Source organism: Eutrigla gurnardus (assembly GCF_963514095.1).
Source record: "Eutrigla gurnardus genome assembly, chromosome: 8".
Lineage (NCBI taxonomy): Eukaryota > Metazoa > Chordata > Actinopteri > Perciformes > Triglidae > Eutrigla > Eutrigla gurnardus.
The window spans coordinates 13,406,734-13,419,268 of record NC_139922.1 but is presented as its reverse complement, the minus strand read 5'-3'; the positions used below and the strand labels follow the sequence as shown (position 1 = coordinate 13,419,268).

At 44.1% G+C, this 12,535-nt stretch overlaps 1 protein-coding gene across 1 annotated transcript; it reads left to right on the top strand.

The window, feature by feature from the left end:
• Positions 1 to 1,014: 1,014 nt before the first annotated feature.
• On the top strand, positions 1,015 to 9,343 carry c1ql4a (complement component 1, q subcomponent-like 4). Its single transcript, XM_084015830.1, has 2 exons — positions 1,015 to 1,796; positions 8,071 to 9,343. Exons 1-2 carry the CDS (start codon positions 1,251 to 1,253, stop codon positions 8,248 to 8,250), a joined length of 726 nt encoding a protein of 241 aa, XP_083871956.1. The 5' UTR covers positions 1,015 to 1,250; the 3' UTR covers positions 8,251 to 9,343.
• The last annotated feature ends 3,192 nt before the right edge of the window (positions 9,344 to 12,535 follow it).

Genomic DNA, 12,535 nt, shown 5'->3' with positions numbered 1-12,535 from the left:
CACTTCCCTGGCATCTCCAGCGCGCCCGTCGGCTCTCCATTCAAAGTCCCTCAGTTATTCTAGGACGCGGACTCAACAGATGCAGACAATTGTATCCTCCAGAAAATGTATATATTTTTTGAAGCATAAACAGCAATTGGTGAGTTTTTCTTTGTCTTTTTTTCCCTGTTTCTTGTAACTGTTTCAAATTCAACCAGATTAATTTGCATGCACACGGATTAATGTAATTTACATGTATAAAGAATACAATAAAGGTAAAAGCTGCTTTTTCTTATTTCTAGAATACCTAGAAATACCTTATTTCCTAATACCACCTTTATTTAAAAAATATCATTTGATATTTAAAATTCAACATTATTTGAATGAATGTAATTCTGTTACAGTTGAGGACAAATCGGTTATTGAGTCTTTTTTTTCTTTTCTTTCCAGATGCAGAAATAGTCAGAGGAGGATTCTATTAAAAGTGTTATTGGTTTCCTGAAAACGGCACCTTTTTTAATGTGGACAGTGGAAACGAGAGAAGCATTGGACCATAAGATGATTGTGTCAGGAGGAGATATCTGATGCACTTTTGTCACCTATAGTCATGGCGTTAAGTGAAACATCCACATGTGGATTGAAATCCTCTGCTTTGTAAGAGGGGGGGTTGTGAAAGATGATTTTTCTTTAAAAAAACAAATCATAGGCAACTCAACAATACCTCCACTCGCTCCTCAATGAGCTGAATTTGGCACCAGCCCTGGTTTCTTTTAATAAGCTCTGCTTCCACAACAACCGTCTCAGTGCCAGTCATGGTTTCTGTCTGATGCTGAAAAATAAACTGAACTGTAGCGGAGGTAAAAAAAAAGGTGAACGTAATCAGATAAATTATGTTTTTGTCACCACAAAAAACGTCCAGATTTATCTCCTTAAACACACTGGGATGTAAAGTCTTCATCCTTTTAACCATAGGGTCCTAAATATCGTCTTCCTCATCCCTTGGACATATCTAGAATTTTTCAAGGATCCTCTCAGCCACTTGTTTCCCTCCTGGCTGTCTTCCATTTTGCATTAGTTAGCAGTGATACACCGACTTCCTCCCATTCCTCTCCAATTCCTCCTCCTTCTCCTTTTTATACCACACTGGTTCTCGGAGAGGCTTCATCCTGGCCGGCACCATTCCAGCCAAGGGGGAAGAGGACTTCCTGACGCTGGCCGCCTCACGGCTCAGCCGCAGGAAACGCGTCATTGGAGCTGCCGTAGGTGTGGCCATGGTTCTAATACTGTTGGTGGCCATTCCCCTGCTGGTCCATACAACCAAAGGGGGGAACAACGGAAATGCAGGGAGCCATTACGAAATGCTTGGAAGCTGCAGGATGGTGTGCGACCCCTACGCCACGTCTCAGCCTGGCCAGGAGCTGACGGCTGTATCACCGCCGCCCCAGGATTACTCTGGGAAGAAGCTAAAGTCTGGGTTTCGCGGGCCTCCGGGGATCCCTGGCCCTCAAGGAGCACGTGGGCCTCCCGGAGAGCCGGGCAAACCAGGGCCACAGGGGCCCACGGGCCCAGGTCCCGGTGGCTACTCTCCCTCACTCTACACTCCCAAAATCGCCTTCTACGCGGGGCTACGTAAGCAGCACGAAGGGAGTGAAATACTGAAGTTTGATGACGTTGTGACCAATGTGGGTAACTACTACGAGCCCAGCACCGGCAAGTTCACCTGTCCTCTGCCGGGCATCTACTTCTTCACCTACCATGTTCTAATGAGAGGTGGCGACGGGACCAGCATGTGGGCAGACCTGAAGAAGAACGGAGTGGTGAGTGAATGTGTGTGTGTAAGATAAAGGGTGTGATTGTATGCGTTTGTATGTATGCACACACATGACCATTAATTGTGCACACAGCAGATCCCCCCCCTCCACCGTTGACCATCCAGTGTCACCAATGACTTGCATTCACCTCAGTAACATTGAGCTCTTCACATTCAGAGCACATTCCACTTAGCAGGTGGCAACATGACAGCCAAAGAATGAAAGAGCAATATTTCTCCTCATTAAGGGGGAATTCATGCTATACAGTCTAAAATCACAGCTACGGATATATTTGCATTCTCGTATGTGCCGCGGCTAAATGACAAGTGGCAGAACGCCGCCGCCTCCGAAAGGGAACAGTCTAATTAGTAAGTATCATACACGGAGCTTGATTATCGCCTAAACAGGAGTGCAAAAGAGCACGGGAGAGATGTCTGTCAGTACGCGGACCAGTCAGTTTACACCTCGGCTAAATAAATAATGAACGCAAAATTGACAGTCCACTCATCCACTCGTTCATTCCCCAGACACTAATTAAAGACAGAGGGGCTGATGGGGGGAAGAGGAGAGACGAGGTGGGATAAATCACAGGGATTTCATCAGATGACTCCGAATTCAGGAAACAATCTTCAAGTTGCTTTTTACATTCATTCATTCAAGGACTTCAAATGCTAATACTCTCTGCACGGACCGTAGTCTGGAGACATGTAGTGCACCAAGGACTATTTAAACAAGTGCACACGGGCTAATGTAGGCTCATACATACTGTATGTAAATGAGATTGATTTGGAATATTTCATTCAGACTTGATTTGGTGCCACAAAGGTGAATGTGTGTTGATGGCCGCCTACTTAATGTCCCATATTGTCATTCAAATCATCTCGGCCTGCTGAATAATCATAGATCTTAGATTAGATCCCATGAACACACGCTTCTTTCCTCTCACAGCTTGTTCAATGATTCTCCATTAATTATGTTTTTACTCAACTCAGTCATTTAAACTCACCCGGCTCCATCTGACACCCATCAGGCGGCCTCCTTAAATAGTTCTGTCAAACAGAGCACTCGTCTAACAAGGATCTACAAACAGAGCTGCCGCTAGAAGACAATGAAGTTCATATAAAGTGCAAATGTTTCACCATTGTCGTAGGTGTTCAGGCTTTGTTTTTTTTTGGCTGCCAGTTGGCTTTTTTTTTTAATCCCAAAAAAAAGACGGATTGCTGTCCACGTCAATGTTGTCACCTGTTGTAACTTGTAACAGATAAGGTAATTTGCAACCTTGGGTTTGTTAGGCAGCCAGTCCAACAGATTCACCACTCCGACAGGTGAATGAAACACGAGAGACCTGATATGACATAGACAGGCCGATGTGTCCACTTGGAGACGGTGGTGGGGGGGGGGGGGGCAAAACAAGACAAGTGAGTTGGTGGGAAGATCAGGGGTGGAGCAGAGGAAGACAGATGACTTAATGGAGTTGTGGAGACAGTGGGCTGGTAGACGAGGCATCGGGGAGGCTGCTGGTGAAGGCCAGGATGAGATCGGGCGCAATGACCAATGGTCACCCACTCAACACGTCTTTGCTTGACAAGTGATCAAGGTCGACCAGAGAAAGAGAGAAAAATGGGTTTCCAAACTGTGTTTGTGCACCAATCGCAGTCCAGAAGTGGGAGTTTATAAACAGTCGATTAATTAATTCCGGATAGCGAATGTTTTCCTCTGTAAATTGTTAATTGCCGTCACTCCTGCATCCTTGCTAATGATGTTTAAAGGCCGTGGGCCGCTGGACTCATGTAATACGAGTGTGGCATAATGCGATGGCAGAATCTCAGGAGGATGTGCCGACTGTGGAGGGGGGGGGGCTTCCATGGGATTCATAGCTATTACCTTTGCTAAATCCCCACTCTGTAAAGCCTACCTGCTCACACCTCAATCTTACTTTTACAAATCATCGCAGCGTGACAGGCTTTCGGAGTCGGGGGGGATTTGTGATTGAAGGATGTCACACTTCAGTCGCTTCCCGTGTTTGTAATGCGACGGTAATTGACTTACAGTATGATCCGATGTATGATGCGGATGCATGCCCTAACACCGTTAGGCCCCGTTCACCCCTGTTAGATGTTAAGCGCCCCGTTAGGAAACAGAAGGCACCACAATGCTGAATGTTACAACCCAGTTTGGGGAGATGATGTATCCTTATTATAGCCGTATGATAATGACTAGATATTAACTTCGCTCAAAACAGATAGCTATGGATGCACTTCTCATTGGCGCCACTGCAGTTATGAATGTGTTTAATCACTCTCTTCCTAAATCACCGTCAAGGATATATGAGTTGTGTGCTGCTTAATATTCCAACTTGGTAGCAAATGCTATTAAGACAGTCTATGCTAATGTTGGCATGCTTGATGCTTGTGAAGGCTGGTAATATGTCATGCATACCTCCTCAACACAACTTCTTCCTTTTCCCTCGTTAACTTGTTGGCGAGCTGTTCACCTGCTCATTTATATTCCCACAGTGCACCACCATATGTGTATATATATAATATCTTTATACAATGTGCAATGTAGACAAATAGATACTTGCTCAGCTCCCATTTAATTTCCCCCCTGTTCTTTTTTTCCTTTCTCACCTGTCTTAGGCTCTTTTAATAGCTCAGTTAAAGGTCAAGTTATTTCACACAGAAGTGTTAAAATGTCATCACTCGCTGTAATGACCGGTACCTGTATAGAACTTCCCCCAGTGCAGAAACACAGATATGCTACAGGTGAAATATAATTAGCCTCAGAGCGAGGCATGAGAAAGCGTTAGATACATAAAATTATTTTTTGTTTTATGAAGACGGGTCGGACAAGATGTTGTCTTAAGAGTACGTAAAAAATATCCAAATGTGCCTCAGATGAAACCCCCCTTTCATGCTTTGACCATCGTGGTGCAGCAGACCGCGTATCGTAACACTGAATGGCAGGTAATAGCAATCTGAGGTACGGTTCAGTTGCTTGTCACCATGTAAGCCCCGGGCTCCCAAAGGAGAGGCAAAAGCTATTCAATAAATATTCTATTTCCACAACATCGACCCCCACCACACGTCCCCAACCCTCCCGCCATGTGCTGGAGTCCCTTAGGTAAGTTTAACAACTACTTTTCTATTGTCTCGGCTCTAAGAGGTCAGTATATCACAGTGAATGAATCCTGTCAGTTTTATTACCAGTGGAGCACAGACCTGCTGATAAAAACAAGACGTCATATAGCCCCACATCTCACCGGTCTCACAAAATAGCCTCGCTTGATCAGTCTGTTACTCTAGCCCCCCCCTGTCAACCCCCGGCACTTGTTTTTTTTTTTATTCTCCTCCTTCTTCCTTCCTTTTGTCTATCCTTGCCCGTCCACAGCGCTGCGGCTCCACTTGTATAGAAAAAGACACTGCAGCTGCTCCCCACACTGCCACCACCCCTCCCTGCTCCTTCCTCCTCCTCCTCCTCGCCCGTGGCTCCCTTTGCTCCCAGGCGTGTTTACTGGAGGCCCTATAATGAAAGCGCTAGGAGGAGACAGAGACAGCCACGGGCAAACCCTGGGGGCCCCTGCCTCACAGCTCACAACCCTTCCAGCCCCGGGATCAGCACAGTGTGCTGCCTGGTTCACACGGATCAGCCCGTGTCCTCCGACCGTATCCCTCTCCTCCGTCAGCTTGCTGTCCTAATCCCACCATGGCTCCCTCATGCCTCCTCTCTGTCTGGCATCTGCATTAATGGATGGTTTGCATTGTTCCTTCACGCACAGGAACACTCATATATCACACATTGGCAAAATGAGCTCCATACTGGCTGATGAATATTATTCTCTTACAGTATTCAGATGTACTTTCATGCATTAAGTCATGAGAATCTGAGAAGGCCTGAGGGGGGAAAGATCTCCCTACATCTCCCTCCGTTACACTGTTTGGCCAAAATAATGAGCAGGATGACATATGCTTTGTGTCGATAGGAAGTCACAACAACAGCTGTCAGCTGCAGCCAAAGATGCAAATGTGATATTGGCTGTCACTACACATGTCAAGCAGAACAACAATATAACCTTTTCAGATGACAACGGATTGGTGTCGTTATTTGAGAGATGGTCCAGAGGACCCAAGAAAGAGTAGAGAATTCAGTGTTTAATTATACTAATTGGTCAGTACCCAAAACTTTAAAAAAAAAAGTGTTTTGCTCTGAATATATGACGAATTATAAATGTTGGATGCTGCCTGCTACCTGTGGACTGTTCTGCATGTTGCACATCATGTGAGGCCAAAGTACTCAAGAGAGACTAGCAATGAGAAAACGATACCAGTCATAACCTGTTGCGGCTGATAAATATGTCAAATAATGATTACCATCATTGTCTCTCTGTCTGCATCCGAGAAGTGCTAAAATAATTGAGTTAGCAGATTAATTCGTCAACCTTTTTACAAAAAAAATCTATTTATTTGTATTTTTATATTAAAATTCAGTGGTCTTTTCTTACTGTAAACCAAAACATGGAATGTGCTTGCATGAATCATACGCCTGCTTTTAATAATACACAGGTTTCGTGTGGTATGAACAGGTCGACTACATGCACAAACATGCCTTTCACTTCTCCACATCCCAACAGTCTTCGTCATCTATAAATAGGTGGACAAAGCAGGTTACTGGATCTGACTTTCACTTATTTCTTTTCCCACGGAGGCCATATGTCTTTCAATTTTATTTTTGTTTAACTTTTCCTAAATACTGTTCTACAGGGCACAGTTACCGTACATTAAAATGAGAAAAGGCTGAATAGCTCTGCAGTGAGAAATATAACCGTTTTGTGCTCCCTAGGCTGCCTCTACCTAAAACGGAAGCCGGAATCTAATGAAACACGACTGTTTTGGTAGTGTAACTATAGCTATGGCCGGTTTTACTGGGTGGTTTTTGAGCTGTGAAGCCTCAGGAGATCGACTTCTCCGCTCCTTTAATCATCCAGGTTTAGACTGGACAGGGACATGCTTAACCACTGGTCACTGACGTGGCAGCATGCTGGATGCAACATCCATGGCCTGCTTTTAATTTAAGGGGGTAGACCTACAGATGGTGTCCAGGAAATTGAACACAAATTAAGGGATTGATAGATGGTGAACAATATGGCTCAGACGAGGGCAAAATGGATTGTTGCACAGGGGAAAGGAGCATCCTTCTATTTTTTTCCCCTCCTGTTAAAGCAATTCGGGCTCCGTTGCTCGGTGATTGACTGTTTTCAAATTGATGCATACTCATCGGGGAGAAGGAGGTCCCAGTGATGGGGATGACATGATGGTAGTTGAGTTGCAGATCATATTCCGAGGGCTGTCATGGATATGTGCGTGGCCCGTCTGGCCGCTGACACAGATTGAGTGCTCCCACCATAGATGGACACCGAGCCAGACAGAAGGCCACTGATGGCTGACATATGTCTGATGATTGGAGCTGCTACACCAGAATTATTGATACATTCGCCTTGGCACGTTTTTAGGAATGGAAGCCTATCTATCTATCTATCTATCTATCTATCTATCTATCTATCTATCTATCTATCTATCTATCTGTCCATATCTAATCTCACATGTCCATACCTGCCTAAAAACATGAAATCATGCGATGGTGTGCTTGGTATGCAATCGAGGCATGTGTATTTAAATGTCTACAATGAGTAAACCCAATTAAATGTGTTAACAAACAAGTAAAGATCCACTGCTGCTGGGTCAATAAGACCGAACTCACCCACAGCATGCAAATGTGAAACTGTCTGGCTGCGGCGTAGCCACTCAATATCATGCATATTGAGCCGGGCCCGGGATCACAAGCAACAGGTCAATAGCTGGTGTGGATAGTGATGCCGTTTCTCGCCTGAGCTAGCTTCCCCATAGACAACCTGTTGTCCCCAGTGGGTCCGCTTATCTCCACAACCCAATCAGATCTCCACACTGGGTCTGAGCCACAGCTGATCAATAACAAGCAGAGTGGCTTGTTCTCGGCCCACCTTTGGGGGTCACAGGTCACGATCCCATCCATCTGTTTATCCAGCATGGATGTGGAAATGACGTCATACTAGCGTGAGTTTCGCATTCGAAAGGCAATTAAAAATTGATCGCGACCCCGCCTGCGATAAAGGATTGAGTTAGAACGGTTTTGGTCTTAAAGAGCCGACCGAGTTCCCGGAGTAAGTGGCGGTGACATTTGCAAGTGTTTGTTCAGTTTCGCCCATGTTCTAATCGTCAATGCGTTTGTCCTCTGTGGCTGACAGGTGAGAGCCAGCGCCATCGCTCAGGACGCTGATCAGAATTACGACTACGCCTCCAACAGTGTGATCCTGCATTTGGACGTGGGTGATGAGGTGTGCGTGCAGCTGGACGGAGGGAAGGTCCACGGAGGGAACACAAACAAGTACAGCACCTTCTCCGGCTTCCTCATCTACCCGGACTGAGTCTAATCCTGACTGGCGGAGAACGGACACAAACACAGACATAGTCACACTTACACAGACATGTACGTATGCAAATGAATGCACATACACAGACATGCACACGCACGATGACTGCATGTACAGGCAAAAAATTATATACACACACACACATGCGAGTAAAGACACACATACAGACATCCTGAGATTACAACAAGCTGCAGAAGCGGGGATCGGTTGAAAATCGGAGATAAACGGAATTAAGTCGAGTTGTGTGATTTTGAGCCAATAATCATGAACAACTGCTATTATTGGCACCCTTTGTGCAAATGTGAATAACAGAAGAGGTGTGCAGTATACCTGCACACATAACATTGCACGCCGTGGCTCAGAAATATCTAAACTACTTTAATGTGCGTTCCATATTAACCAACTTTGTGAGAACTAGAATATAAAAAATATGTTTGTTTTTTTAATGCAATAATGGTGTTGAGGGTGCCATTGTGCCAAATGCACCTTATACATTTCCGCTCCAGTTATACAGTTCCAGTAACCTCTGATCAGATGGCCTGCCTATATTTTGCAACTCGGCATTGTAAAATATTTATCTCAGAAGTGAATTACACCAGATGAAGTGAAAACCCTGTTGTGATTCACCCTCCGCTGGGACCCATGCTGGCCAAAATAAGGCCATCTGCATAAACACAGATGTTTGACCTTTAGTTCCTGCTTCATGATCACGACGCAAGAGGGCGCAGCAAGATTAAAACAAAACATATCACAAGGCGTCGCATTTTATGGATGGGACTTGTGCGTGATGGAGTTTTAATTGCCAAGTGTGTGTGCGTGTGTGTGTGTGTGTGTGTGTGTGTGCGTGTGTGTCAGTATGAGGGGACATAGATGCTGTAACATAATGAAGGAGTGACAAGTAACAGCTGCAGTGTTTTACTCATATTAAATGTTGTACGATACATTACAGGGCACATTACTGTAATTACACTGCCATACCTACTTAGTACTTTGTTTTTTGAGAGACCCTGTTAAAGTATCATCATATGTATAAACAGTAATCCTGGGATGGGCTGTCTGGTATGTTGAATAGGTAGACAGTTGCTATTAAAATATCTATACCTACCTTGTCTGTGTTCTTGCATGGTGTTTTGGCACAATGGAAGGCTGAATAAAGGCTGGCGTGTTCTACATATGAACACATGCAGACCCTTGTTCAGTTTTACACGGAGCGAGCACTTGGACTGAGCGGACTTGGACTGTGGAGAATCGGATACACGACACGGCTTTGTGGACTTACTGCTGGGATCGAAGCAGCAGTGGCCGACCACAGCCTCCGCTTGCAACAACATGGATTTCCAATATGTCTTAAGACACTGTTTAAGACACAAACATTAATACTGCAATATTGATCTCTGCTTATAATACACCCAGGATCTTACAAAATCCAGCCGATGTATACAATTTAAGTCTAACCGTATAGTGATCAATTGTGCAAACGCACCGAATTGGTTCAGTGTTTAATGAGGTTTGACAAAGTTTATCAGCGTTTTTAACAAAGATCATTTGTTGAAGAGCCCACTGATAACAAGAAATACATCTGGAAATTTGTAAAATCTTCATTAAATCATTTTAGTACACTTCAAGTTAATAGTTATGTTCCTCTATCTCTCACACACTGCAGCCTATTTTAGTGAATCTATATTTCTGAATACATATAGTATATTTACAGGGCAATGGGAAATAAAATACCCAACTATATAAATCATCCTAAATGTGATTAATTTGAATTAAAATCATTGACTGTTTTCATTATTGGTTCAACAATATTCATTTCTTGATTTATGATCTATATCTCAGAAAAAGTCAAGCTTGCCCATCATAATTTCTCAGAGTGCAAGGTGACTTGTTTTGTTTTTTTTAGCCACAAGACATTCACTTAAATATAATAAAGAATGGTCAAATTTAAGAATATGGAACCTGTGGATTTAACATAAAAATGGAACATCTTTGATGAATGGTGAAAACCAATAATCAAAGAATTTGCAGGTTATTTTCTATCGACTATTTTACTGAAAACCAAACATGTTATTCTGTCTGTCTATTGTACTAGTTGTGTTTTTAAATCAAATTGAAGAAACATTCTTATTGGGATACAAGTTTTTGATATTTAATTATGTCATGATGACCTTGAACAGACAGCATGTTTAAATGTAATATTTGGGATATATTTACAGTCCAGTCCAGTCTTTAGGTTTATGAATGATCTATAAACTGTTACACACGGCAAGAAAGGACTGAAACATTACATCTATTGGAACTGTGGGTGTCTCGTCATATGATATATCATTGGTCAAAAATAATCACTTATTACAAATCACAGTTGGAGTGATATAAATCTAGTCAGGTGATGAATATTTCCACACTATTTTTTCAAGTCAATGTCACCAGTTTATTCCAAGGGATCATAATTTTCAATATCACCACTTTAAAAGTTCCAAAACCAGGGAGAGTCGTCATCTCCACGTTTAGGGGAATTTATCTTGAACGCCTCTCAGATTACACGCAAAAAGAAGAGTGTCTAATTAGAGAAGAGAGCTGGTAGCATTTGAGACTTAACGGATTTGGTGAAACTGTTGCTCCTGAGCAGAGGAGGAGGAGGAGGAGGGCTGTAGCCTGCGCCATGCCTGGGCCCAGCCCACGGCTCTTTCTTGGCAGATTCCAGCTGAAAGTTAATTGGACGGGGAGAGGTCTGAGACAGGCTGCGCTGAGGCCCATTAGTGATTCCCCTGTCGAATGCAGAGCCACGAGGATCACAGACTCACAAATAGGAGGATTAAAATAATCAATAGCCTTGACTTCCATCGACCACACACATACACACTGAGTAATTAGTGGACAACCTATTCAGCAGTGGACTATGACATCCTCCTGAACCTAAACCCGCGCACACACACATAAGCCTCACACTCCAAGAGCTGTGGTGCCTAATGAGGGGAAATAGTTGTGGCTGCTTGTGAGGAAAATGAAGAAAAGGTCAGCAAGGCAACAAACAGCCTTCTACTGCTCATATCCTGGTGCTTTGTCGCCAAATCATGCTTCGGACGATTTACAGCAAAGCCATAAATAAGCGCAATGAAATATTTTTTTAGGCTGAAATTTAAGTTTGCAATGTCCCTAAAGAACTGCAACCAATATGAGGTCTACTAAATTGTCTCAAACAGCTAAAGAAGGTTTATATTGTCTTGAGTAGCAGAGCTTGCATTCATGGTTTACCTTGTATTCTTCATTCAGCAAAAAGAAAAAGATGTTATGGCCCTCGGCCATGTTGGGTTGCTGCTGTGTCTCTCTGTCTCATCTCCCCTCCATAGGTTCTCTGCCTGTGTCCCTCCTACCTCGTCAGAGGGATCAACTCCACCTGTGGCTGTGTCTATAAAGAGGAGGTCTTTCCAAGATGGTGGCCTCTTCCTCCCTCTTGGATGGCTGGTGCCACCCAGGCACCTCCGCGTTGTTTTGGTTGATTGTGTTCTGTTAGCCTTTTGTTACCTTATGATTGCACACACACATCCAGCACCTCTCACCACGCTACAGATTACTGACTTACACTTAAAACTTGTGTTCCTTTAATAAATTTATGGTTAATTGACCTGGTCGTTGTGTGGTCCTCCCTCCTTGGTTATGCTCTTGAGCGAGCTGGGCATAACAAGTGGGGGCTCGTCCAATTGTGAACTTGGGAGTGTCAGAGTATGGCACTTGTGTGGCAGTGAAGTTGGGAGGATCACAGTGGCTTGGTTTTGTGAGTGTAGTGTTAACCGGGGGGTAAAGGCTGTGGTGTTTTTTTTCTGGTGACCTGCATTCAAGGAGAATGGTGGCTAAGTTACACTCTGTGTGGCTGCGGGGAGGGGGTGACTGGAGCAGTTGTGTCCCTCAGTAGGCTGTAGTGGCAGTTCTCTCACAAGGAGGGGTTGCTTTGTTTGTTTTTTTGCAGGGCTGTTTTTTGTTTTTGTGTGTCGTCTGGGCGGTTAGCAGCAGTGGTCTCGGGAGCACCCCGAAGTATTGGCTGGGACAAGTGGTCTCCCCAATACAGACGGTTTAAAGGTGCATAAATACCCGCCGCCAGTACGCACATGAAGACTAGGGCGCAGTTAGTCAGCTTCAGTTAGGCAGTTAGGAGGGTGCGCTCCTTGGTCATTCTGTCTCTCTGTGGCTGTTATTGAGTGGCTAGCTGTGTTCTCTGTTGAATGAGGTGCATGGAGTTTGGACTGGTTGTTGTTGTTGTGGTTTAGGTTGGCAGTTAACA

Coding starts and splice junctions, on each gene's coding strand:
- c1ql4a (XM_084015830.1), top strand. CDS start 1,251: ATGGTTCTAATACTGTTGGTGGCCATTCCCCTGCTGGTCCATACAACC. Junction 1,797..8,070: donor ACCTGAAGAAGAACGGAGTG/GTGAGTGAATGT, acceptor TGTGGCTGACAG/GTGAGAGCCAGCGCCATCGC.